This window comes from Solanum dulcamara, chromosome 9, assembly GCF_947179165.1.
Source record: "Solanum dulcamara chromosome 9, daSolDulc1.2, whole genome shotgun sequence".
NCBI classification, from domain to species: Eukaryota; Viridiplantae; Streptophyta; class Magnoliopsida; order Solanales; family Solanaceae; genus Solanum; species Solanum dulcamara.
In genome coordinates, this window is record NC_077245.1 from 8579367 (window position 1) to 8605932 (window position 26566).

Genomic DNA, 26566 nt, shown 5'->3' on the forward strand with positions numbered 1-26566 from the left:
AATTAAATTTATTTAAACATAATCATTAATAAAATTATATATATAGAAATATAGGTAATGATTCGTAGCTTATCAAATCGGTGTAATATAGGACACAAGCACTATGATGTTAATGTGTGGTTCTTTTGGATTGTTGTTAACTAAGATCGACACTTATGCACTTTATGAATTTTATGATTTGTACAATGTGTTGATGTCTAAAGTGTTTTGAGTTTTGACTGTTCTTATTGAAATGTTCTCAAATTATATTTAAAAAATTATTTAAATATGTATAAATTTATTTTTACATAATAATTACTAAAATTATTTAATTAGAGATCATATTAATAGTAAATATAAGTAGTGATTCACAAGATATTAAATCAGTGCAATATAAGGGCACAAGCCTACAACGTTAATGCGTGATTCTCTTGGATTGTTGTTAATTATGATCGACAGTTATGAACTATATATTTTTTATTATTATAATTCTATGACGTGTCGATATCTACCATAATTAAAGTTGTTTTAAATTTAAACTATTGTTATTGAAATATTATCAAAGTATATTTAAAAATTATTTAAATATATAGTTTAAATTAATTTAAACATAATAATTAATAAAATACTGAATTAAAGGACATATTAATAACAAACATAATTAATGATTCGTAAGTTATTAAATTGGGGAAGACTACAACATTGTGTAACTTTCTTGAATTGCTATTAACTAAAATTGACACTTATAGAATATGTGATTTTTCAAATTATATATATATATATATATAAATAATAATTTTAATTTGTTTAGATACAATAATTGATAAAATTACTTAGCTAAAAGTCATAATCATAATCTTTTTTTAAAATAAAGTGGTTTATGATAAAACTTCATCTATTTCAATAAAATTAATTGGAAAAACATTTTTGGTTCTACTTCGCATATATATTTGGTTCTACTACTTAAAAACATTTTTTACAATGCTATAAATGCTCCCTTTCCCATGCATTGAAAATGTTTTCAATGTATGAAAAAATAATTGATGAAAAAATAATTAAAAAAATTCAGATTTGAGAGGGAAGTACAAGAATGTCAAAAAAGAAACTAGTTTATAGTGTGAATAGGATTTTTTAATATTTTGGCCAAATTTGGGCCAAATCTTTTTGGCCGAAAGGATTTTCCCCATTTTATACACATCATGTCATGTCATGCTGTGTCATTTTCACGCCTTTTTGTTCATCCACGGGTGACGTAGCATGCTGACTAATAAAAGAAGAACATGTCAGTTTGGTTCAAGAAAAAATTTTAAAAATTAATTATAAGAAGAAGAAAGAAAAACTTTTAAAATTTATTTTAAAAAAATATTTCAGTAATAAAAGAAAAAAAATTATTTTCTAAAAAATTCATTTAAATCAACACGAATTCCTCCTTACCGAAAAAAATAGAGTTTCGTCGGAAAAAATTATGAGATCAGACCTAATTTTTCTCCAATGACTTTCCATATTTATTTTTAGAGCTATTAATTTTAATTTTAGATAAAATGTGTTTTGGTGGAAGAGAGGAACGAAGAGAGAAAGAGAGTGACGACAATTGTGGATCTCCATCTTTTTCGGCACATTGTAGAATTGATTTGGAGGTGTATTTATCGTTAGTAATTTTTCGATGAAGTTTATTCATGTTTTATTGTTTACGTTTTTGTAAAAAATTTTAAAATGAGCGTAATGATTTTTTTAATTTTGTTCAAAAATCAGAGCATTGGTATGTTTTTATAAGATTTTTTTCAAATTAATGTGGTGGTGGTTTGATGAATGGCAGTGGAAGGCAGAAAGAGAAAGATGGAAAAAGAAGAAAGGAAAAAAATATTTTTCACCAAAAATGATTTTCACGCGCTCAAAATGAGTGCAACACACGTACTCTGTCAATTCAGAAAAAAATGTCAAAATGACACAGCGGGGCATGACATGAGGTGTCTAAAATGAACAAAGCCTAATTGAGGTGTCTAAGTGAAATTGATGTCAACTTTAAAACACAAACAATAGGTTCAATCTTGAATTTATTATATGTAAAGAATACTATACTCTTATCTGTTTAATTTTATTTGTTTAGTAATTCAAAATAATTTTTCTATTTTTTACATGACAATTCAAAAATATACTTTTAGTTTCATGATATCGAGAAACAATTTTCTACATTGAATTTATTACATGTAAAGAATAATATATTCTTATGTGTTTATTTATTTGTTTAGTAATTCAAAATAAATTTTTATTTTTACATGTCAATTCAAAAATATATTTTTACTTTCAACATATCGAAAAATAATTATTTCTTCTACTTTACTCTTTAATCATAATTGTGATGTAATAGCATATTAATTGTTATTTTTAAGGAACCTGCGAAATCTAGGAAGGATTACTAAAAGTGAAGGAAGAAAATAGTGGATTATCATTTTTTTAAAAAATATTTTAACATATTCTTGAAAGTAATAAATAAAATGTGTTTTTTAATCCTTGACTATACATTTTCGAACCTATTCTGGATTTGCGCCATAATTAATTTATGTTGGCGTTTATGTATTTAATATTAAATTTAACTATTAAATATATATGTCAGTGAAAATAAATTGACAATAACATGATTATTATTTTTTAGTGTAACTCATGTAATCACGTTTGTCATGATATATTACTAATTGTCCATCAATTTCATATTTTACAATATGTCCGTCCATATCTGTTAATTATAAATTTTACTTTGTTTATTGATCGTTAATTCAATAATCTGATATCAGTAAGTCAATAAATTTATTTTGTGATTAAAATATTAGTAAAAGTTCAATTTTAAATAACTCTATAAAAAATAGCTGATTTAAAAATAATTATTTTAAAAAATCAAAATATAATTAATTATTTGTGGAGAAAAAGATAATAATATTAATTTGAGATAAAAAATATTAAATAAGAATAACTTGGTCAAATCACTCTTCCAGTCAATATTTCCTCAGTTTTAAATTATCTATCGTGATTTTTAAAATTAAATGTCTTAAATTATTTATCACTTTAAAAATTTAAAATAAAATTAATTATATATTTCTATTTTCTGAGTGGAGTGATTTCCTTGAAAACTATAAGCACCTCAATTATATGGAGATGATACTCAAAGAGAGTAAACATTCAATTTTTTTTAAAGATATAGATAAGAATAAAAATAGTCAAAATCTCGGATAATTAATATTTCTTAATTCATATGAAAAAAAGGAAAATATGACAAAAAATTTGAAACTGAAAAATAATTTGAATCTAATTTGGTGGGATGGAAAGGTAGTATTGAATTTTAAATTTGATAAACCTTGAAAATACAAGTGGTTAATTTCCAATGGCCTTCCCACTTATTATTGTTTTAACTTTTTTATTTTTTCATCATAGTTATACACTAGTTGGAGCTTGATTTAAAACAAATTAGAGAGAGGGAGGCAGCTACGTACGCTCTTTTGCCCTAATAGCTAAACCCTTTGTACTCTCAAATGGCTAAGAATCGTCCCGAGAAAGAAGAAGAAGAAGAGTCCGGCGAGGAGATGGAAGTTTCTTCGCCGGGAAACGCCGATACGGAATCGGAATCGGAATCAGAATCAGAACCTGAACAAGAACAACACCCGAAAAAGCCACCAGTTGCATCTCCAAAGAAGCCACAACCTCAAGATGATTCTTCTTCTACAGAGGAGGAGTCCGACTCCGACTCCGAGTCTGAACCGGATCCGGAAACACAGAAACCAAACCCGGTTGTGAAACCCATAGCGTCCAAAACCATGGATGAGCCAAAAAAAGCTGCGCCTACCATTGAGAAGAAACCTCGATCCAAAGCAGATGCTACTTCCAAACTCACTTCTCCGAAGAAGTCCACTGCTGTTGTGGGAGCTAAACGGCCGGTGGATGATGGTGAAGCAAAGGAATCGAAGAGGTCTAAGAAGAAACCAGAGAAAGAGATTGAAACTCCAGTGAAGAAAACACCCACTGATGACGTGAAAAGGCAGCTGTTTCAGAGATTGTGGAGTGAAGATGATGAAATTGCTATCCTGAAGGGCATGACTGATTACAGGTCGAAGAAAAAAGCCGACCCAGTTGCGCATTTGAGTGCATTTCATGAATTCATCAAAAAATCTTTGCACGTAGATGTGTCTAAGGCCCAGTTGCAAGACAAGATAAGGAGATTGAAGAAGAAGTATGAAAACAATGCTGGGAAAGAGAAGAAGGGAAAGGAGAGGACTTTCTCCAAGCCCCACGAGCAAAAAGCCTACGAATTGTCCCAAAAGATTTGGGGTAACGAGAAAAGTGACAAAGTTCCAGTTGAAGTTGCTAAAGAGGAGAATGTAACTGCAAGTAAGGGGCAAAACAACAGTGGAGGTAAAGATAATAGGGTTTTGGTTGTAGTGAAGGAAGAGAAACTGAGCGCGGAGGTGGAGAAGACAGTGGAGGTTACACCTAATTTGAATTTGATTTCTTGTGGTGGAAGTGTTGCTGCTCTGGAGAAGTGGCTTGAAGAGTATTCTGGATTGCTTAGCACGGAGAAGAGGAATGAGATTAAGGAAAACTCGACATTCTTGAAGGTAGCTGAGGCTGATTTGTGCTTGAGGAGGGTGAATCTAATTGCTGAGCAAGGGGAGGTGCTGCGCGAAGCTATGAAAGCTTCTGGGATTGAGATCTAGAAAGAGTAAACTAATTTATGGCAAACTTCCTTTTTGGGTTTGTTTCTGCCTGTAGTTCTGTTAATTGCTCATTTTCTGTAGTATTAGCTCATTGTCTTTACAAGTAGCATATTTATCTAAATTGGAGCTTGTTATGTGTGATTTGCTATTTGGATATAAACCATATTTGTCTCGCACTCTCTAGTAGTCACAGCTGCTTATTTAGCATTTGAATGTTTGCCTGTTAAGTTTGCTGATTCATGGGTTACAGAACCATAGTTGGTGTTACTCAAGGGCTTCTATTTTGACACAGTCATTTATGTTGGTTTGTGAGGAGACATGAATTAGCTTTGAGTGAGCTTCCTTCTTGGATCATCTTATGTGCAGAGGTTTTATTGAAGTTTGAATTCAGGTATGCATCTTTCTGTGATGCAATATGGCCACAAACATATTGATTTGCTTGTATGAATAGGGATGTCAGAAAAGAACATTGTTAGAGCAGTTGGATGTAGCTCTTTTCTCAGCCTCTCATGCAAATACTTTAGTTGGATGTAGTTTTTTCATCCCCACATCAGTTTCTTCAAATAATATTTTCTTTAAAAACTTTTGATCTGCTTCTAGATCTGTAGAGTTTCTTAGAGGATAGTGTCTTTAACTTGAGGGAGGAAGTCTGTAAAAATATACTTTTGTGAAGACACTTAACAGTAATGATAAGTGTCGAAGCAATGGAGATTGTCTAAAATGCCATTGTATTTTACTGCTTGGTTCTAGTAATTTTAACGATTCTAGCTTTGAGAGGATAAGTCCGATGTACATTTGGCTAGTTGAGGGGTTAGGATTGTTCCCTTTTTGTCACTCTGAAGTCTTGATGGAGAGAATTCTTTATCTGTTGCAACTGCAACCAGGAGGTTCTTTCATCTTTGTTGTTTCTGAAACAAGGATATTGATAAGTAGATCTTGATGAATGTTAGGTACTGGAAATTTTATTTTGTATCATTGTTATGTTTGAATTTTTCATTTCAATGTCTTGCTCCATAAAATTGGTTATCATTTACTGCTTCCTCTATCATGCTACTATGAGTTCTTTGGACTGTTGCTGAGACTTGTAGCTTAAAACCAAGGATATGGTGGAATTGACTATTGAGTTTGGTGTGACAGTCTATGGTTCCATGATTATTTTCCTTTCCATTAGTAACTCTTCTTCAACTTGGTCGGACGTGCAAACCATTCCATCTGAGTTAACTCAATTATTTGATGACATCTGCAAAAATAGCGCAGAGTGCTTCAACTCGGAGGTAGGGAATTACCGCCAGAGTAGAACATAGCAGATCTTATTCAGGCTATTATGGGAGACTGGGCTCTTTGAATTGCAAGACACCTCCAAGATACGTATTACGATGTTCTTTTAGGGGGGGGGGGGGTTCGAGTTGGCTTTAGAACTCTTGAATTTTATAGATTTAACCCAAAATGTCCTCTAGTATGGTGGTGCTTAGTGGATCTCTACACCACTTCCTTTTCTAAAACGGAGGGTCCACGTTAAATAAATTGGGCCCACATAGTACTTTAGGGCTCCATTCAAGAATACTTGGTGCCCTTTAGGAAGATTGATTTAAAATTAAGGATGTGGCGGAGTTTGACTCTGTAAATGCCATTGACTTTGTATTCATTGACCTCAATGCTAATGGTGATTCTCAAGGTTCAACGAATGAATGACCGAATAGAGATGATGGTTGTCTCTCTCCCTCTTCCTTTGTATATTTGAAATAATGAGTGGCAACAATCTTCGTGAGAAACTTCTACCTGCACCTTCTTGCTTCAATTGCTGGTCCCTGTTGTGATTCTAGTTAGATTTTAAATTTAGAAATGGAATGCCTTCATAAGGCCTGGTATCTTGAGTTCATTCTGTTTGCACTCCAATTTGTTTATCTATTCTCTCTCTGTGTGTGTGTATAATCAAATTATGACAATTACTTTCACAGCAGACCATATCCCCAATTTCATCATGTTTTTCTGCTAGTTGCATCTCCATGTAAACATCTCTCTCTTGTTCTGGTAATTCTTAATCATTTGGCTACCCACTAAGAATTTTCTGGTTCTTGCTATTCCCAAATGTTTGAAGACCTGGCGGACTAATGTGTTGCATGAGCCAATATTGCTGCCCATAGAGGCGAAGCACAGGGGCGATCAGTTCATCTGCCAAGGAAATTATCCCAAGTAAAAACTTACTCGGACCCAATGTTTGTACCAATTTTATATATGCATGATATGTATTTGCCAGAGACCTTTAATACTTGGCATGATTTAATTAAAGTGCATTCTCACCCCATTCATCAATTAACTATTGTAAGTTTACATAGTTTCGTGTAAACACCCAGTACATGTATCATTATCCTATCTACTCTTCTATTCGAATGTCAAGAAAAATGTTATTTTTTCTATGCCTTGTTAGTTTGATGAAATAATACATGCCGGTCGCCCACCGGTGCACGACTATCATGATGCTTTTTCTACTCTGCTCATCACAATAGTTCTCTTGGGTCTTTTATGGGTTGCAAGTAAATAAATCCATAAAGGGACAACGTAATATGTAGGTTAATGTGCAAATTAAACAATCAGTAGTTTTTTGCAAGATGCAAAGGACTCCAGAGTCTCCCATACGTTAAGGGAGCAAAATACGAAAAAGAGAAGTAAAAAAACGAAATTTAACCCTCTTTGTGACCATTAGTAAAGATTTTCAGAACCTTTCTGTGGTCGAGGGTACTCATTCGTGCAACGATTGTCATAGTTCTCTAAAAAGCTTACCGTTTATTCCATCATATATCACATTCAACAAAATCGCAGGTACTTCTTAATAAGGAACAACTGGTGATGATGATGTATAACCTAAGAAAGTCCTGTAACTGGCAAAAGCTCAAATTTGAAATGCAGGCTTTCATTCGTTCGGTTAAAAGTTAAAACAATAAACTTATTCGTATAACGAAGAAGACAATGGCTATAAACCCGATGCGCAAATATTTGGCATGAGCTAGAATGCTGCAGATGCCCCGTGGAAGGAGAAAAATAGACTTGATGAAAAAATAAGCATTATTTGTGTGATATTAATGATCAGTTCGCATCATTTATAAAAATGTCAACAGGTTTCACTAGATGATTCATCACCGATAATCTACAGGACATCGATGCATAAAATTGTATTTTGGAAGAGGACAACTCAAGTGATGATCCAAAATAACTTTGTTGTAACAATGAACTCATTGAAGGCTTGAGCTAGATCCAATAAGCACGCCAAATTTTATTCATAACAAAAATGGAGCCACCATGCATTTGAGAATTCAGATGCAGAAAGAACGAGAACAATTTGGGCACCACAATTTATAATGGTCCAGGAAAGGTTCCATTCTCTCTCTGCTCATTCCATCTGTCAACCTGCAGCCACAATCAAAATCAAAGAACACATGAAGCTGACAACATGAAAGTATTAGTGGCATGTAATAAAAAAAGAATTACCAGTAGAAAGTTTGACTTAAGAAGATATCACGTGTTAGCCATAAAAACAGTCTATTAAGAACTGATTTGGTCTCCCGGAAAACACACACACAAAACTGGTCTTTCTTTCAGTTAATCCTTACTCCTTATTAGGCACTATTTTAGTTTAATATTATATCCGCCTCACTAAATATTGCTCTGCTCCCTCTCCCCCCTCCCCCCCCCCCCCCCCCCCCCCCACAAAAAAAAGAAAAAAAGAAGAGGTCCACACTCAACCATTTGCTCCTGGCTGATTTGATTTGCACTTTGGATCATAGCTGTAAACTTTTCAATACTGCACATTTCAGCCAAGTCCACCACAAACAATCCCCCGGAGGATACACAATTGCTAACATCACTTGCAGGTGGCAGTTAAAAGTGCTTGTTTTACCACAAGACAGTATAAAAGAGGGGATTTTCATTATGTAGTAGATGTTTCCTTTGTGAAAAAGAAGTGGAAACAACCAACCAAAAACTTCTTCATTGTGTCTTTAGATCTGAACAACCATATACTATTTCACTACTCTGCTACTCTTGAACAGTTGAACCTTTGACCAATCTAGCATCAACGACAAATCAAGTTCTACTAGTAATTTCATGACTATTAATTGCAGACAATTTCCCACTTGTGGGATTCACTGGGTATGTTGTTGTAATTGCTGACAACAATGCCCAGCCATAAAAAACACCAGAAACCACTGCCAACATCATTTAATTCTAACCCTTCACCACTGACTTCCAGAATGTATATTTGATCGAGACAAAAGCATCTTCTTCAAGTAATATCTACAAATCCACATTGCGGAAGGTGGGGCTGGGGTTAAGATGTCATTCTGCTGGCATATTACCCGACTGCATCCTAATGTTTTTTAACTAGGATGACATTTTGAGCCTCCTTGGATGGCCATAGGGATTTCAAAATCCACAAGCCCAAGTCTTTTCCTACAGTTTAAGCAAAAAGTTTGTAAAACTAAACTCAAATGCCAATGGATGTAGGGTTCCCATTTCACACTGTTATGGAATAATCTCCAAGAGTGTCATCTCCAATCATGCACCAAGATTTTGGCATAGCTTTGCTCCCTTTGATATCAAAGACAGAAGAGTATCCATCTTCCTCTTTAGCGAGGGATAATGAGAGCAGGCCTATAACTCCCCCCCCCCCAAACCCCCTTTTCCTATTTGGATTTTCCCAACTCTGTCTGTAACAAGTGTCAATCACATCTTCCTTTCTTCCCTAGATTCACTTGTTTTGGTGTTTTTAATTCACGATAGACATCTCTTTGCTCAATTTTTGTACCAAGGCAATTGTCTCTTGTGTTTTTCCTTATATTGTCCGTTCTCTCCCTCCCTAGCATAAATTAACTTTACTATATCCTCCTTGTATTAACTAGGAGTATTGCTTTGCTTTCGCATGTGATGTCATTCCTTTTCCTAAAATTTATTGCATGAGAGAGAGAGGGGGGGGGGGGGGGGGGGGAGAGGGAGGGAGAGAGAGGGAGAGAGAGGGAGAGTAGCCGTTTGCTGCTCACTCTTCTGTAAACGTTATCCTTTTCAATTGTTTTATTTTTATTATGAAATTTAAATTTGTACTCATGTATGGAAGATATATCTGACTGGATCTTGTAACAGTATCGATTTGCTACACAAACTATTAAGAAGGCCAAGGATATGACTGTAAGAAAATTTTATTCAGTTTAAAACTAAACACACTTTCAAATTATACACCATATATCTAATATTAATATGACGAACCGAACATTTAAAAGTAAATATATTTTGCACTAAATAATCATGTGATCCTCTGCATCACAATTCCAGTATTACTTGTTCATAAGCCAAACATCCCCAGTGATAATAATTTCTATCAATTTCAAATTCATAGGGTCTCAATCCATAATTCTTCCTGAATATATCCAGCCAATACTAGACAGGAATTCCGTCTCATTAGTGGATGACCACATCGTAATCTATCCCATGTTTGCCAAAAACTTAGTTAAACATGGGAATCAAGATGACTTAGAATACTACCAAAAACATAATATGGTCTAAAGCTTTAAAAAAAACATACCCATTCACCAGGGCAAAGGGATCGGTAGTACTTGGCAAACTTGTCGCACTCAGGTGCATCTTCACCCTTTGCAGCTGTGCACCTGAAAGACAAACCAATGGTACATAAGTGAAACTTTCTTATTTGATAAAATACAACACACACAGAAAGAAACACAAAAGAGGAATGGCTAGTATATAGCTGAGTTTACTGACCGATGATACTCGACATATCTTGTAAAGCAGTGTCTCGTCTGATTTGTGGTAGGAAAGCGGAAGTCAGCGGGCGCTGTCTCAAGCTGATTGCCAATCATAACATAAAGAACAGGAGACAGTCAATGCATATGCTATTGGCTAGTAAGTTGGAGTCAGATTGATGGTTAACTATATCTAACCTTAATCTCAGGGGTTTCAACAGCAGACTCCTGATCTCCTGAGGTCTCATCTTCAGTACTTTCGCTGCTTTCATCACTGGAAGTTTCCACAGCAGGAGGGGCTTCAGCTACAGCTTCACTGCTTTCCTCAGGTGCAGGGGCAACTTCGGTGCTCTCAACCACTGGATTCTCCTCAGTTTTGGAAATAACTTCTTCAGCTGGAGCAGCTGAAGGGGTCTTAACATCAGCTTCTTCCACCGGTTTTGCTGTCGTGAGGGATTTCTCTTCGTGGTCTTTCAGTAAGTATTGCTGCAAATCCATGAATAGGACAAAGTTTGTCATTTGTAGCAAAAAAATCAATCAAAGGCAAAGAAAATTTCAATGCAAAATAGTAATCCAAAGGCTATTATTATGCTATGCCCCGAAACTTTTAGATAAGAAAGTCAACGACGTTATTATAGCATTAAGTCCTTGAGAAACATGTCAATATGGAAAAGTTAAAGAAATTACAAGCTCACAATTAGGTGAAAAAAAGATGTTAGAACACATTTCTTTACTTGATGATCAATACAAAGTGCCTCTCCAACAAAACAATGACGCAAGGAGTGAGCAATTTCAAGAAGGTGCGCAGTTCGTAAAGTGAGCCACTAAGTGAACCATGCGAGAAGGATCACAATTTCGTATCTAAATTAAAAGATGGAATAAGAGAGAAAAATTAGATAAAAGATGGGTTCTTATGCTATCTGTTACTAGGGCTCTTCTCAAGTACACTTCAAGTTCTCCTTGTTGTCCCTTTTAAGGTGCAACATTCTGGCAGTAGATGATTCCGTATTATGTTTATGAAAGCACCAAACAACGTGTACCTCTTTACACGAGCTAGAACAAGCTAGAACAAGCTAGATGCCCAACAGCAGGGAACAGGAGCTGATAAGGTTGGACTTTACTTACTTTAAGCCTAATCCTATGTATTTAGTAATGTTTTACTTCAGGATTTGATTTTAATAGTAATTTAATTGCTTTGATCAAAATTTCCTTTTGTGAAGAAATTCTAAGCAAAAGTAAAGAATTGACAACCATATTATAGAAATTTAACTTACGATATGCTCAAACAAATTGGTTACACACAGATCTTAAGTCCTTACACATATCTGACAACCATATTATGGAAATTTACTTGTCTTTACATTTCTTACATACACTAGGCTATTTCTCTCAAAAAACGAACAAAAGCACACAGTTTTCTCATAAACCCAACAAGCATATAAGCTACTTGGCTTTTCCTCTCTTTACTAGATGAACCTCAAATTCCATCAACTGCTTGTGTAAATCAAAATCTCATTAACAGATAAGAAACGACTCAAGCAATTCACAACATAATGAATTTCTTTTAAATCAGAACTATTCCTAGTAAAATCACAATACTGGAGAATAACATCTTCCTTATATTGCTCTAATTTTGTTTCTCCAAAACTAGTGCCTTTATTCAATAAAAAAAAAACATTCATTCACAGAACTAAAACCAAATTGAAGATCGAGCTCGTGCGATCCTCTTTTTTTGCCAGATTCAAAACTTCATAACGAAAGCAAGTGCATCACAAGTATTTCAAAAAACAAATTATGAACAAAGATAGCATAAAATAGATCATCAATTATAATCACAAAACGCAAACCAAATAGAACGATGAAAATTGAAGTACTAACTGTTATTTACCTCAGATAAGGATGCAACATTTGAGGTTTCGACTGCGGCCATTGCTGAATTCAGCTGCGACGGCGGCCGATGGGCCAAGCTTAGACCAAGACAATAGCAAAGGTAGGTTTTCTGGTAGAATGCTCAGTTCGTCAGTATTGAGTCATTGGGAGCGATGGCGATAGAAAATGGAGAGGCATCTGATCTGCCGTTGGAAAAGGCTCATATCTCGAGGTAAAGCCCATGGGCCTTGAAATCTCTGTCGTTATTGGGCTGTATGACCCAATGAGTGGGCAAAGCAAATCAGGGTAATTTGTGTTGTTTGGATATATGTTTTGTAGTTTTTTTTTTTTTATGGATCTTTTAGATTACGGTTTAAAAATTTATTCAAAAAATTTTAAAACTTATTGAAAATATATTATATTGCCATCTAAATTATATTGCAAACATTGAACAACAATCTAATATTGTTACTGTAAGACTGAATAATATATGAGCAAACATTATAGAATATTTTAGTCTAACATTGTTTAGAATGGTTATTTTTCAAATGTTATATAGAAATTTTTTTAGAATAAAATAAAATCTAAACAAAAATTAAAAAGAGACATTTGCGTAAACGAAACCTAAATAGATGTCTATAATGCATATCTTAATAGTGACCTCACTGATGAAATCTACACGGACTTGTCTCAGGAATTTGCAAGCCAGGGGGGAGAATAAGACATAGGCTAGTTAAATGACTATATGATTAAATCAAGCCTCTACACAAAGGAATACAAAATTGTCAGAGGCATTGCTGAAATTCATGTTTGTCCAAAGTCAGTATTATCAAATAACTGAAGGGGTTACACTAGTATTAATGTATATTGTGGATGACATGTTAGGTACTATTGATAGCGTAAAATTGATAGAAGAAACAAAGGCAACTTTACAACAAGTTTTCAAGATGAAAGATTTGAGAGAATTCAGATATTTTCTTGGTATAGAATTTGTAAGATACAATAAAAGGACTATTATCAAAGAACGTATGCATTAGAACTATTATCTGAATTAGATATGAATATTTAAACCTGCTGAAACCCCTATAGACTACAATGTGAAGCTCACTTCAAAACAGTTTGATGATCATTAAACACATATAATCAGGTGATGATCCTCTTGCAGATCAAGGGGCATATAAAATTGATTGACAAATTACTCTATCTAACCATGACTAGACCTGATATTGCATTTAGTGTACAAACACTAAGTCAGTTCCTCCAAAATCCTAAGAAGTCACACATGAAAGTTGCAAGCAGCAGGGTTGTAAGGCATGTCAAAAACCAATCAGAACAAGGCATTCTATTGTCTAGTAGCTCAAATGAAATATCAATGTTTATTGTGCCGTCTGGGCATCTTGTCCACAAACTAGAAGGTTTGTAGTTGGATACTTTGTGAAGATTGGTGATTTCGTAGTATATATCTTGAAAGCCAAAAAAATAGTGTTCAGAAGCTCTATAGAAGCAGGAGTCTTGTAACTGTTATAGCAGAACTACAGAACTAATGTGCATACTAGGCTTAATGAAGGAAGCTGGAAGTGAAGTAACACATCCAGCTAGTGTATACAATGATAGCAAATTTGCCATGGAAATAGGAGCAAATCCTGTCTGTTATGAAAGAACAAAAAACATTAATGTTGACTATTACCGACTTCAAGAGATCATCACTACAAACTACATTGCAACACAAGAGCAGCCAGGATACAACGTAGCTATCTCAATTCCAACTAGGGAATGCGTGATATTTTCTCCCTTTCCTAGCTTGAGGGGAGTGTTGAGAGAAATTTTTTTAGAAATAGCTTAAGGGCATTTATGTGATTTCTCATTAAAGAGGTAGTTACAGCCAGTGGCGGACCCAGGATTTTAAATAAGGGGGTTCAAAATCTAAATAAGTATACACACGAGCTAGTCGAAGGGGGTTCGACATCTATTTTATATACATAAAAAATTATTTTAACCATATATAAATAGTATAATTTTCCGCCGAAGGGGGTTCGGATGAACCCCTCGGCACAAGGTAGGTCCGCCCCTGGTTACAGCTAACTTCAAGATTATTTAGTTACTAACTTCCTAACACTTGTTAAAATTCAAACCGACTTCAACAAAGTCAAAATTGACAAGATTAAAAAGTAGGAGGAATTCAATTTGGAGAAGTAAACTAAAGATGGAGGAATTCAACTTGGAGAAGTAAACTAAAGTAGGAAAAATTCAATTTGGAGAAGTAATTAAAGATGGAGGAATTCAACTTGGAGAACTAAACTAAAGTAGAAAGAATTCAACTTGGAGAAGTAAACTAAAGTATGAGAAATTCAACTTGGAAAGATCTTCTATATGGAGGTGTAGGTTAGCTATAAATAGATGGTTGTATGCATGTAATGGTGTGTTTCTGAAAGAAGAAGCAAAGCTTCTTAGAGAGTTAGAGAGGAAGAAATAAAGAGCAAAGTTCTTATGATAAAGTGAAGTATAGAAGCACTTATTGTGAGAAAATTGTAAGAGTTTTATTTTATGTTTGTAATATTTTATTCCTCGTGTAATAAAAATATTACTTCGGTCCACTACGCTTTCAACAAGTGGTGTCAGAGCTTTGGTTTTATACATGCCACGATGTCAAATATGTTCCAATTTCAAATTCCAAAATTAACAAAATCCAATTATGGCAGCTGGAGTATCCAGATGAAAGTCTTACTTGGTGCAATAGATTGTTGGGATATGGTTGAAGCTGGTTATGATATGCCAGTAAATGCAGCAGTTGAAGCGGCTCTGTCAAATGAAGAAAAAAGAGTGTTGAGGAAAAATTGAGAAAGAGATAGCAAGGTGCTAAATACAATTCATCAAAGTATTGATGAATCAACATTTGAAAAAATCTCTGGAGCAAAAACATCAAATGAGGCGTGGGAGATTTTGCAAAAATCTCTTCAAGGAGCAGAAAAGGCGAAAATGGTACGTTTGCAAATCCTTAGAGCTGAATTTGAGATGTTGAAAATGAAAACGTCAGAAAGTGTGGATGATTATGTCACCCGAGTTGAATCGGTGGCAAACGAAATTAAAAGGAAAGGAGAAGTTCTTGATGATGTTAGAATCATGAAAAAGATTTTATGGTCATTGGCACACAAATTCAATTATGTGGTTGTCGTCATCAAAGAATCAAAGGATCTATCACATATATCCTTTGATGAGCTTGTGGGTTCTTTTCAAGCCCATGAGCAAAAGATGAAGCAAAGTGATGATTCTGAAAGTCTGGATCAAGCTTTGCAAAGCAAGTTGTCCGTAAATAAAGACGAAATGAGCAGCAGCTCACAACAAAGTTCAAACAACCGTGGAAGATACCATGGAGAATATAGAGGTAGCAACAAAGGTGGATGTGGATAACATGGACGAGGAAATCAATCATATGGTAGATGACAAACAAGTGAATACTATTATACCACAAGTCATGGACGAGGAGCTCGAGACAGATCTCAATAGGAATATAAATCTCAGGTACAATGCTATAACTGTGATAAATATGGTCACTATAGCTATGAGTGTAGATCAACTCCTAAACAAAAAGAAAGAAGTCATGTAGCAGATATTAAAGATCAAAATAGAGAATCTCGAATATTCCTCACCTACAAGGGAGATGAAAAATTCAAGAAGAATATTTGGTATTTGGACATTTGTGCCAACAACCATATGTCTGGCCAAAAGGAATTTTTTTCTAAACTAGATAAATCTGTTAATGATAAAGAACCTTTGGCGATGAATCACAAGTTTCTGTCAAAGGAAAATGCAAAATCAGAATTACTCAGAAAAATGGGGAAAAGAAATTTATTCTTGGTGTTTACTATGTACCAACTTTGAAAAGAAACATTATCAGCCTTGGCCAACTTTTTGAAATAGGATACGAAGTGCAGATAAATGATTGTTCAATGACATTGAGAAACAAAAATAAAGAATTTATTTCCAAGGTTAATATGATGAAAAATCGCCTATTCTCTATTAATATCGAGTCTGGATATGTGAAGTTTATGAAAACATCTATAAAAGATGACTCGTGGCTTTGACACTTGAGATATGAACATCTTTAATTTTCTGGGCTAAAGCTGTTAGCAAAAGAAAAAATGGTGAATGGTATGCCTGAAATAAATTTATCTGATCAACTATGTGAAGCCTACATCAAAGGAAAACAACACTCACAAAGTTTTAAAGTTGGAAAATCTAGAAGAGCTAGAAGACCACTTGAGATTGTGCACTCGGATTTAGCTGATCCGTTTGACATACCATCACTTGGTGGAAACAAGTATTACCTAACTTTTATTGATAATAATAGTAGAAAAAGTTGGGTATATATTCTTAAAGAAAAAAAAAAACTCTTGAAAGATTCAAAGAGTTTAAAGCGATGGTGAAAAAATAAAGTGAGTATTATCTGAAGATACTCAGATCAGATAGAGGAGGTGAATACACTGCAAATCTATTTGAAGATTTCGTTAAAAAGCATAGAATTATTTATCAGTTGACAGTCAGATATACACCTCTGTAAAATGGAGTCGCAGAAAGAAAAAATCGTACCATTCTCAATATGGCAAGGAGTATGGTGAAAGGTAAGAATTTACCATGAAATTTTTGGGCTGAAGCTGTCCAATGTGAAGTTTATTTGTTGAATCATTGTCCAACAAAGAGTGTACAATATATGACACCAAATGAAGTATAGAGTGTCAAAAACCTGGAGTTGGACATCTCAAGATATTTGGATGTATTGCATATGCTAATGGTCTTGAACAGTTAAGAAAGAAGCTCGATAATAGAGGAGAAAAAAGCATCTTCATTAGATATGATAAAAGAAGAAAAGCTTACAAGTTGTATAATCCTCTCACGACGAAGGTGATTATCTCAAGAGATGTTGAATTTGACAAAGCTGATTATTAGAAATGAAGCGAAGAAAAAAATAAAGTTGATGGATTATTTTTTTGTGATGAAGATGATGATGATTATGTTGATCAAAATGAACAAGGTGATAAACAAAGTCCACCACAAAGTCCTGTTGCAACAACTCCTTCAGCATCTGCATCACTAAGTAGCAACAACTCAAGTGAAGCTCCAACAAAAATGCGTAGTCTCCGTGAGGTCTATGATGATATTGAACCCATAGAGATAACTTTCAGCTATTTCTTATTTTGTTTAATGGCTGAATCTGATCCGATAACATATGAAGAGGCAACTAAAAATGTTAAATGGACGAAGGCAATGGACGAAGAAATTATTGTCATTAGAAGAAATGACATATGAAAGCTAACAAGTCTGCCACAAGGATATAGTCCTATTAGAGTCAAATGGGTGTACAAGAAGAAAAACAACAAAGAAGGTAAAGTGAACAAGTATAAAGCAAGACTCGTTGCAAAAGGCTATAAACAAAAATATGGAGTAGATTATGATGAAGTATTTATTTCGGTGGCAACGATTGATACCATAAGACTTCTTACAACAATTGCAGCACAAAATCAATGAAAAATTAACAAATGGATGTGAAGTCAACATTTTTAAATGGCTACATGGAAGAAGAAGTTTATATCGAGCAGTCGCCTGAATATATAAAGCAAGGACATGAAGACAAAGTCTACCGTCTGAAGAAATTTTGTATGGATTAAAGCAAGCTCCTCGAGCATGAAATATCAGAATTGATGAATATTTTCAGAGGAATGAATTCATGAAAAGTCCATACGAGCATGCATTATACACGAAAAAAATAAGGATGGTGACATCATGATCGTGTGTCTATATGTGGATGATATGATTTTCATCGGAAACAATCCAGGTATGTTCAATGACTTTAACAAAGCTATGACTAAATAATTTTAAATGACAGACACTGGTGAAATGTCATACTTTCTTGGAGACGAAGTGAAATAAATAAGAGATGGCATATTTATGTCTCAAAAAAAATATGCAGAGCAAATTCTGAAAAAGTTCAAAATGCAAGATTGTAAGCCTGTAGCCATGGCATCAGAACCAGGCATGAAGTTAAGTGTTGACTCAACAAGCGAGCCAGTTAATTCAATTTTCTTTAAAAGCGTAATTGGAAGTTTAAGGTATTTGACTATATCACGGCCAGATATTATGAATGCAGTTGGACTGGTTAGCAGATTTATGGAAAATCCAAAACAAATATCATTGGATTGCCGCAAAGAGAATTTTGAGACACATCAAAGGTACGGGGGATCATGGTCTCTTTTATACACACTTTAAAAAATTGAAATTGGTTGGTTACTCAAACAGTAATTATGGGGGAGATTTGAATGACCGAAAAAGAACGTCCGGATAGTTATTCCATCCTAGCTCAGCAACATTTTCATGGTCATCAAAGAAATAACAAACTGTTGCTCTTTCAATATGTGAAGTAGAATATATATCCGCGGCACCATGAACCTGTCAAGCAATTTGGTTGAAAAATGTTTTGGAAAAATTATTTTTTGCTCAAGAAGATCCGATCACAATTTATGTTGACAACAAGTCTACCATCACTCGCAAAGAATCCGGTGTCGCACAGTCAAAGCAAGCACATCGATACAAAGTATCATTTTATCTGTGAATAAGTGAAGAACAAAACAGTGGAGTTAGTCTATTGTCGCACAGAAGACCAATTGGCAGATATATTTACGAAGCCATTGAAAGCAGACATATTCCACATACTCAAAGAAAAGTTTGGAATGAAAAGTTTGATTTGAAGGGGAGTGTTAAAATTCAAACCGACTTCAATGAAGTCAAAATTGGCAAGATTAAAAAGTAGGAAAAATTTAATTTGGAGAAGTAAACTAAAGATGGAGGAATTCAACTTGGCGAAGTAAACTAAAGTAGGAAGAATTCAATTTGGAGAAGTAAACTAAAGATGGAGGAATTCAACTTGGCGAAGTAAACTAAAGTAGGAAGAATTCAACTTGGAGAAGTAAACTAAAGTATGAGAAATTCAACTTGGAAAGGTCTTCTATATGGAGGTGTAGGTTAGCTATAAATAGATACTTGTATGCATGTAATGGTGTGTTTCAGAAAGAAGAAGCAAAGTTTCTTAGAGAGTTGGAGAGGAAGAATTAGAGAGCAAAGTTTTTATTATAAAGTAAAATGCAGAAGCACTTATTGTGAGAAAATTATAAGAGTTTTATTTTATGTGTGTAATATTTTTGCTCCTTGTGTAATAAAAATATTACTTTGGTCCACTACGCTTCCAACAACACCGTTGTTGAGAATCATAGTAAATCAGTTAGTTAACTATCTAAAATTTCACAATATTAATGAGGATTCAATTCCCAACTTTCACAGTATTAATGAGGATTCAATTTCCAACTTATATTTCCTCACCCGTTTCCCCTCACAAGTATATTGTTGACCTAAGTAATATACTAGAAATATCAACCATGTGACACATTATTAAGTATTTCTAATCGCTGTCAATGAAAGTAATATGTACTAACGTAACTCTTATTGGTAGTTGAAGATTATGATCCGAAATTGTCATGACAATAATTGAGCTTAATTTAAATCAGAACAAAATCTTCTTAATTTAAAGACTGTTTGGAGTATTATTACCTAAAATAAGTCTTTGAGTCATTACATAACAATATATTTTACGATACGATGCAACAAAATTTAAGTAATAATTAAAATAATATTTGTATTTAACTAACCACAAAATACAATAAAATAGAATAGGTAAAAACCATCCAAACAAGCATAACTCTCATCCACAGAATTAGAATATAATATAATTAAAGATATTTTTTTCCAGATTCAAATCTCTGAAACGAGAGATACATACAAAAGTATTTAGGTCCTTTAAGTAAATTAAATAATAGCAATAAAATAGAACTTCAATTTATTAATTATCCCAAAGCGCAAACATGATAGAAAGATTAAATTAACAGGATTATTTGTCCATCCAAATGATACAACGCAGCGTTTTGCCTGCTTGAAGTAAATCAAATGCTTTGTTAATATCTTCAAAGTTAACTTCATGTGTTATAAATCCCTCCAAGTTCAACTCCTGCCCAATATTCCGACAAAAAAATAAAATAGAATCAGCTACTTATCATTTGGCATATGAATAATAACACTTTTGTAAGTCCCTGGATTGTTACTAAATTCTAAATTTGATCCTTTTGATACATGACGATTCACTCAATACATTTAATTTGAATTAGTTCAGATGTATAGTTTTGATCCTTCTCATAAAAAGAATATGTTACATATTTAAATTATTGATAATTATTATCAAATATGAAGTAACAATACAATCTTAACATATATAACACATTGGAATTTAATAAATGGAAAAATTAGTATAATTAAAATAAATTTGTATGAGTATAAAATATTCACCACAAGCACCAAACAGATAAAATGCATATTCTATTGACTAGAAAGTTTCTTATTCTTAAGCTAATATATATCTTGTCTGGACTAAGTCAAAATTTATCAATAATCGAGAGACTAAAAGTGCAATTAACCTTTTGGAATTATATAAGTGGTAGCTAGGTTCGTTAGACTTTTTTGGTATATAATATTCACAATGATTAATTTTTTTGAATTATATAAGTGGTAGCTGGTTCGTTAGACTTTTTTGGTATATAATATTCACAATGATTAATTAAATTTAGATTCATTGAATTGAAAAGGCAATTATTAAAATAATAAGAAGGACAAGGAAACTTACATTATTTAAATATTGAGCAGCAAAAATGGGAATATCAACTTTAGCTTTGACACCACCAAACAGGGATCCTGTGATAGTTTTTCCGGCCGTTAACTCATACGGGTTAATGCTTAACGGTGTGCCATGCATCTCAACCCCAAGTATTACAGTCTTTCCAGTACCCTACCATTTTAGGAAACAAAATAATTAATTACTTCATTAGAAAATAATATGATTAGTGGACGTTTAGAAGCGATATAGATTTAAAATTTATTAGTTCTGAATTCTAATTTTTTTAAAGATAAATACAAAATTTAATATGAATCAAAACTACTGAAATCAATCGAACTCATAAAAAAATTAAGATAAGAGAAGTAAACCTTGCGAGAGCTAGTAAAAGCCTCTTGCATTAAGGAGGCCAATCCAATACACTCAAAGCAGTAGTCAGCTCCACCATCAGTCATCTCTTTTATTATCTGTCATTAATTACTACACTTAATTGATAATTTAATAAGACATGTCTAGCACAAATTAAAGAATGAAAAACAAGAAAATTAAACAAACCTGGCTAGTCGATTTTTCACCACAGGTTGCGGGGTTGATAAAATCTGTTAGTCCAAACTTCTTCCCTATTCATCATACATACATTTGAAATCCACTTTTCAATAACAATTAATATGATCTTATTTTTTTTCCTTTTTTTTAAAGTATAGTTTTTTGTATGTAGAATAAAGTATGATTAAGAAAGTAATAATATGTACCAATTTCAGATTTTTCTGGATTTAAATCGACACCTATTATTTTCGAAGCTCCACGTAACTTAGCTCCTTGTACGGCCTGTTAAATTGTTTATTACGTACAAGAATAATTATAATTTACTTAATTCAAAATAAAAGAATATATATTGTTTACATATGCTGTCTAGAGAAATATTATAATAAGGTGATCAAAGTCGGGTACCTTATATTGCTATATTATTTTATTTTGGTGGGTTTAAAGCAAATCGAACAAATGCAGACAACATTTTATTGGGCCACAATTAAAGGTAAAAAGTATGTGAACAATAAGTTCGTATTATCAATATTAATTACGTACATAATTTGAATATTATAACTTTGCAAGTAGTTTGATTTATCTCTTAGAAAATATAAAATTTTAATAAATGAAAGGGCAAATATGAAAAAAATTTCAAACAACTATTTTGAACTTTGAACAATTTAATTATTTTAAATAATAAAAAATCCCTCAAAAATTCACTTAATATGAAATGGGGAGGTAACATGTATCCTTCTAAAAGTATTTTGGGAAGGGAGTGGACCATAGCAACAAAAAAAAAGGAAAGAAGAAAAGGACCAAAGTATTAACGTGTAAAACATGATCAATCATTTTTTAAAAAGAAATCATCTAAACATATTGATATGTGATAATTGTTAATTATGTTAAATTAATAACTAAATTGAAAATGACGAAGAGGTGCGTTTGTATTACTAGTATGGAAACACAACCTCATAAGTATACAAAATTCAAATTCTACTTGCAATATATTTAAAACAAACCACTGCCCCAAAAATAACAATTAGCTACTCCTTGCTAAAATATTGTTATATCGTCCGCAGCTAACATGATTTTTTAATCATTAATTGCAAAACTTATTGTTAAATGAAATTATTTTTTATTGTTTGGAGATAAAAAATATTCTTAATTAATTATTATTTTTCTAGTGAAATAAAATGCACGTATAAATTAAAGAACAAATAAATGGAGTTACCGCTAGTCCCACAGCTCCAAGTCCAAATATTGCCACGGTGGAACCTTCCTCAATATCGGCAACTTTCCATGCAGCTCCCAATCCTGCTAAAATAGAATTAATTTTTTTTATATAAATTTATTTGAACTACAATATATAACGCCTTTAGCCAGCCTGAAAAGTGTGGCTTAAACTATTTAAAAGATTAAATGCAATATATTGATTAAACTATTTGATTGTTTTCTCCTCCTTTTACATGAGTTTGATGTACTTGAGCTGAAGGTTTTTCGAAAATAATTTTTCTAACTTTTTGAGATAGTGATAAAATTTACGTACATTCGGCCATTTTCAGATCCACTTAGTGGGATTTTACTGGGTATTATGTTGTTGTAAATGTAATATATTGATTACAAGGTCATATTCTGATATAAGACGTGGGCCTTTTAGGATGACCTAAACAAGGGTAACTTTTGCTCCAAGGTAATTTTTCCAGAAATTGCCTTTTACTCTATACACAAAAGGAGGTGACCTTTTCATTGATCAAAGGCCACACTTGGCTTAAGTTTTATTGATTGAAAATGGGTTGTTTTAAGAAAATATTTTTTGTTTAAGACAATTTCAGATAATTATTGGATAGAATATTGAAAGGGAAAAAATGCATATATATAGAAGCAAACCTGTAGAAACCCCACAAGAAAGTAAAGAAGCCTTATCAATGGGAAAATGAGGGGTCATCTTCACCACATGTGTGACATCTACAACAGTATACTCAGAAAAACTGGAGACCCATAGTGTATGGTACACTTTTTCTCCATTTTTGTCGTTGAACCTGCTGCTTCCATCCCTTGGCATTCCACAATGAAAATTCTCTGGGAATTTTGAACAAATATTACCCTTTTCGCACTTGCAATCTCTACATTCTCCACAGTTTCTTTGAAATACTGGTATTACCATGTCCCCTTCTTTCACTTCCTCCACATTTTCTCCTACACTCTCCACCACACTAAACCAAAACAAGAAGAAATTTAACTCATAAAATATAGGAAATTAAACTCATATGCATGAACTATTGAATTACAATTTTTTTTATATGATAATCATCCACCTTTAGTTCTAAAAATGACAAAATTTCTTTAACATATTTTAATTAAATAATTTGAATAGTTTTTTTAAACATGTGGCGACCATGTATTGATTACAATTTAATTATTTAAAATCAATTATAAAACAAAATTTCTTTAACATATTTTAATTAAATAATTTGAATAATTTTTTAAACACGTGACGGCCATCTAGTTACAATTTAATTATTTAAAATTAATTATAAATTAAAATTTCTTTAACATAATTTTAATTATGAAAATGGGCCTAAAGTGCCCTCGAACCATTCGAAATGATACAAAAATGTCCCTCATGCCCTTTTCCGTTAAAGAAAATATCGTTTTTGGAGCTAAAGGTGAATGCCAAGGGCATTTTAGGTCCAATAAATGAATGAGAGACATTTTTATACCATTTTTAATAATTCGAGGATATTTTAGACCCGTTTCCAAAATAAAAATCCTATTTAGGAAGAAGTACAAACGAGAGGGCTAGACCATCTTATCAACTCTAATGAGGCTATGAACTAGAACCGGAACTTACAAGGAATTTGGGGAATAATTAAAGAAGATAATATATGAGATGAAAATCAGAAGGGGAATGAGAAGTTCAGACTAAGAATGGAGAAGAGAGAAATTAGACATTTTACTCAGCAATATGCACATATGGCCATATTTCTCCCTCAAGACTTCAATTTATCAACATGGATCTCTAACATAACCACATAATTTGACGTTGGACTTGTGTTGCTAATACTGGTAGAGGCTCATTCAAAATAGTTATTTATTTCTACTGATTGAAGATTCCATCTACAAAAGAAAGTCAATAAAATATTCAAGTTGCTCTCATAAGCTAATTTTTGAGATTGAATTTGACTCAAGATTCATTTCCTTAACCATATGTTACATCTTAAAGCCTTAATTAGAAGAATGAGAGAGGAGCAGTTTATACATAAATGAGAATTTATTTGAAAAATGTTTTTTTTAAAAAAAAAAACTATAGAAGCAAAATTAGGAATTCTTGATAGAGAAATTAAGCTAATTACCCAGCTGCTTCATGACCAAGAATTCTGGGGAAAGCGGAAGCTGGTCCCTGAGGAAATTAATTAATTTACCAGTTAATTATGAAGAACATAGAGATTAATTTGTCTGATTTAAAGTATTATTGTTAAACTTACAGCTGATAATTTCCAGAAAGTAACATCAGTATGACATAGGGAAGTGCAAAGAATCTTGATCCGAACTTCCCAAGAACTAGGAGGAGCAACCTCAATTTCTTCAATAATCAGAGGTTCCCCTGCTTTTCTGCACACTGCAGCTGTTTAATCCAACAACACACAAATAATTAAAAAGCAAAAATCTTATAGTAATTAATATTAAAAAAAAAGAAGAGAAAACCTTGGCATCTAATGGGTTTTCCTGCTGTCTGTGATGCAGAATTCGACCCCATAATTGAGAGTAGTGCTCTTGTCCTGATCGAACTTCTTTATTATTATCAAATAAGCTCCCAGTTGCCACTACGTCGTATCAAAAAGAAATGTCCTTATAGAGATATTTCTTCTATTTCAAGTTATGTGACGGTAATTTTTAAAAATAGTTATTCTAAACTATTTATCATTTCAAAAATTCATGATAATTTTTTTTCTTTCCATTGTAACCTTGGTAGTGAAATGACACATAATAAAAAGTAAATAAACACCTCAATTTTAAAGGGATGACACATATATAAAGTACATATTTAATTATTATAGAATATATCTTAGAAAATAAATAAGACATAAATAATAAAAAGAAAGCAACGTTCTTGGAATTTTAGTGTGAGTTTCACTCTTTTGTTATTCGTGGGCTTTTTAAATTTGTGACAGTTTTTGTCATCATATTCACAAAGCCACTTTTAAGTAAATAAAGAATCTTTTTTCTTAATTTTTATTTTTGTGTACTGAATTCCTTTTACTTACCCTGAATTGGGATATTGTCTTCTTTTTTTTTTTAAAAAAAGAAGTAGATGGGGTTAGGAGAAGGGAAAATGAGAGAGGAATTATAAGGTGGGGAATTAAATCTTCACCAATAAAGTGAAATTTTAGATAGTCAATCAATTGACCTATTAAATTTTTTTAAATTATTATCTTTATTTATAAAAAATATTTTTAAGAAGACCGTTCCACGAATAATGTGACAGATACTTCCTTACCTTCAGCCTTAGAAGAGACACGTATCCTCAAAAATTGAGTAAGAATTTCTAATTTCGATAGTGAAAGTATTAGAGTAATTTTTAAACAAGACAAAACCATATAATATCTTTACTGTTAAGTGGAATGTCCACATGTTAAGTGGAATGTCTATTACCATTTAATTAATTTCTCCACTTGTATTTTTTTTAATCATTTCTTTGGTTATAAATTAAGCCCAAAGATGCAATGTAAATTAGATTGCAGATATACACGAAAAATATATTTACCTCCTTTGTTTTTTTCTTTCTTTTCCTTTATTCCTTCCGTCTTATTTTGATAATTTAGTTTATATCATAACATTTACAACTCATTTTTGGATATGTTATTGTTGTATATTTATAATTCGTTGTTAGTTGAGAACTCTTAATTATGGATAGTTTTGAGATAATTACTGCCTTTTCTTCCTATTGCATTCTTTTACACTTTTTTCGGGCTTCAGAAAGAAAGATCTATTTTTGTTATTAGTGTTTTTAAATAAGAATGATGCTTTTTTTA

General features: G+C 32.7%; 3 protein-coding genes across 4 annotated transcripts; 1 reads left to right on the forward strand and 2 right to left on the reverse strand.

Moving 5' to 3' along the window:
• Positions 1-3414: 3414 nt before the first annotated feature.
• Positions 3415-4858, forward strand: LOC129903148 (probable transcription factor At1g61730). The gene has a single exon (XM_055978651.1). The coding sequence runs from the start codon at positions 3504-3506 to the stop codon at positions 4680-4682; it is 1179 nt and encodes a 392-aa protein (XP_055834626.1). The 5' UTR covers positions 3415-3503; the 3' UTR covers positions 4683-4858.
• Positions 4859-7733: 2875 nt separating this feature from the next.
• LOC129903366 (cytochrome c oxidase subunit 6b-1-like) lies at positions 7734-12521 on the reverse strand. The gene is made up of 5 exons (XM_055978902.1): positions 12318-12521; positions 10628-10915; positions 10449-10531; positions 10255-10336; positions 7734-8087 (listed from the first exon to the last, which is right to left on the reverse strand). The coding sequence occupies exons 1-5, from the start codon at positions 12357-12359 to the stop codon at positions 8034-8036; spliced, it is 549 nt and encodes a 182-aa protein (XP_055834877.1). The 5' UTR covers positions 12360-12521; the 3' UTR covers positions 7734-8033.
• Positions 12522-20045: 7524 nt separating this feature from the next.
• On the reverse strand, positions 20046-25411 carry LOC129904251 (alcohol dehydrogenase-like 1). 2 transcript variants are annotated; one of them, XM_055979792.1, is made up of 10 exons: positions 25239-25411; positions 25019-25158; positions 24887-24933; positions 23421-23746; positions 22765-22850; positions 21758-21833; positions 21561-21625; positions 21377-21472; positions 21018-21179; positions 20046-20348 (listed from the first exon to the last, which is right to left on the reverse strand). In XM_055979792.1, the coding sequence occupies exons 1-10, from the start codon at positions 25288-25290 to the stop codon at positions 20232-20234; spliced, it is 1167 nt and encodes a 388-aa protein (XP_055835767.1). In that variant the 5' UTR covers positions 25291-25411; the 3' UTR covers positions 20046-20231. The 2 variants fall into 2 exon arrangements, with proteins under 2 accessions (XP_055835767.1, XP_055835768.1); XM_055979793.1 differs by having other exon boundaries at positions 22765-22847; positions 25239-25409.
• Between the last annotated feature and the right edge of the window lie 1155 nt (positions 25412-26566).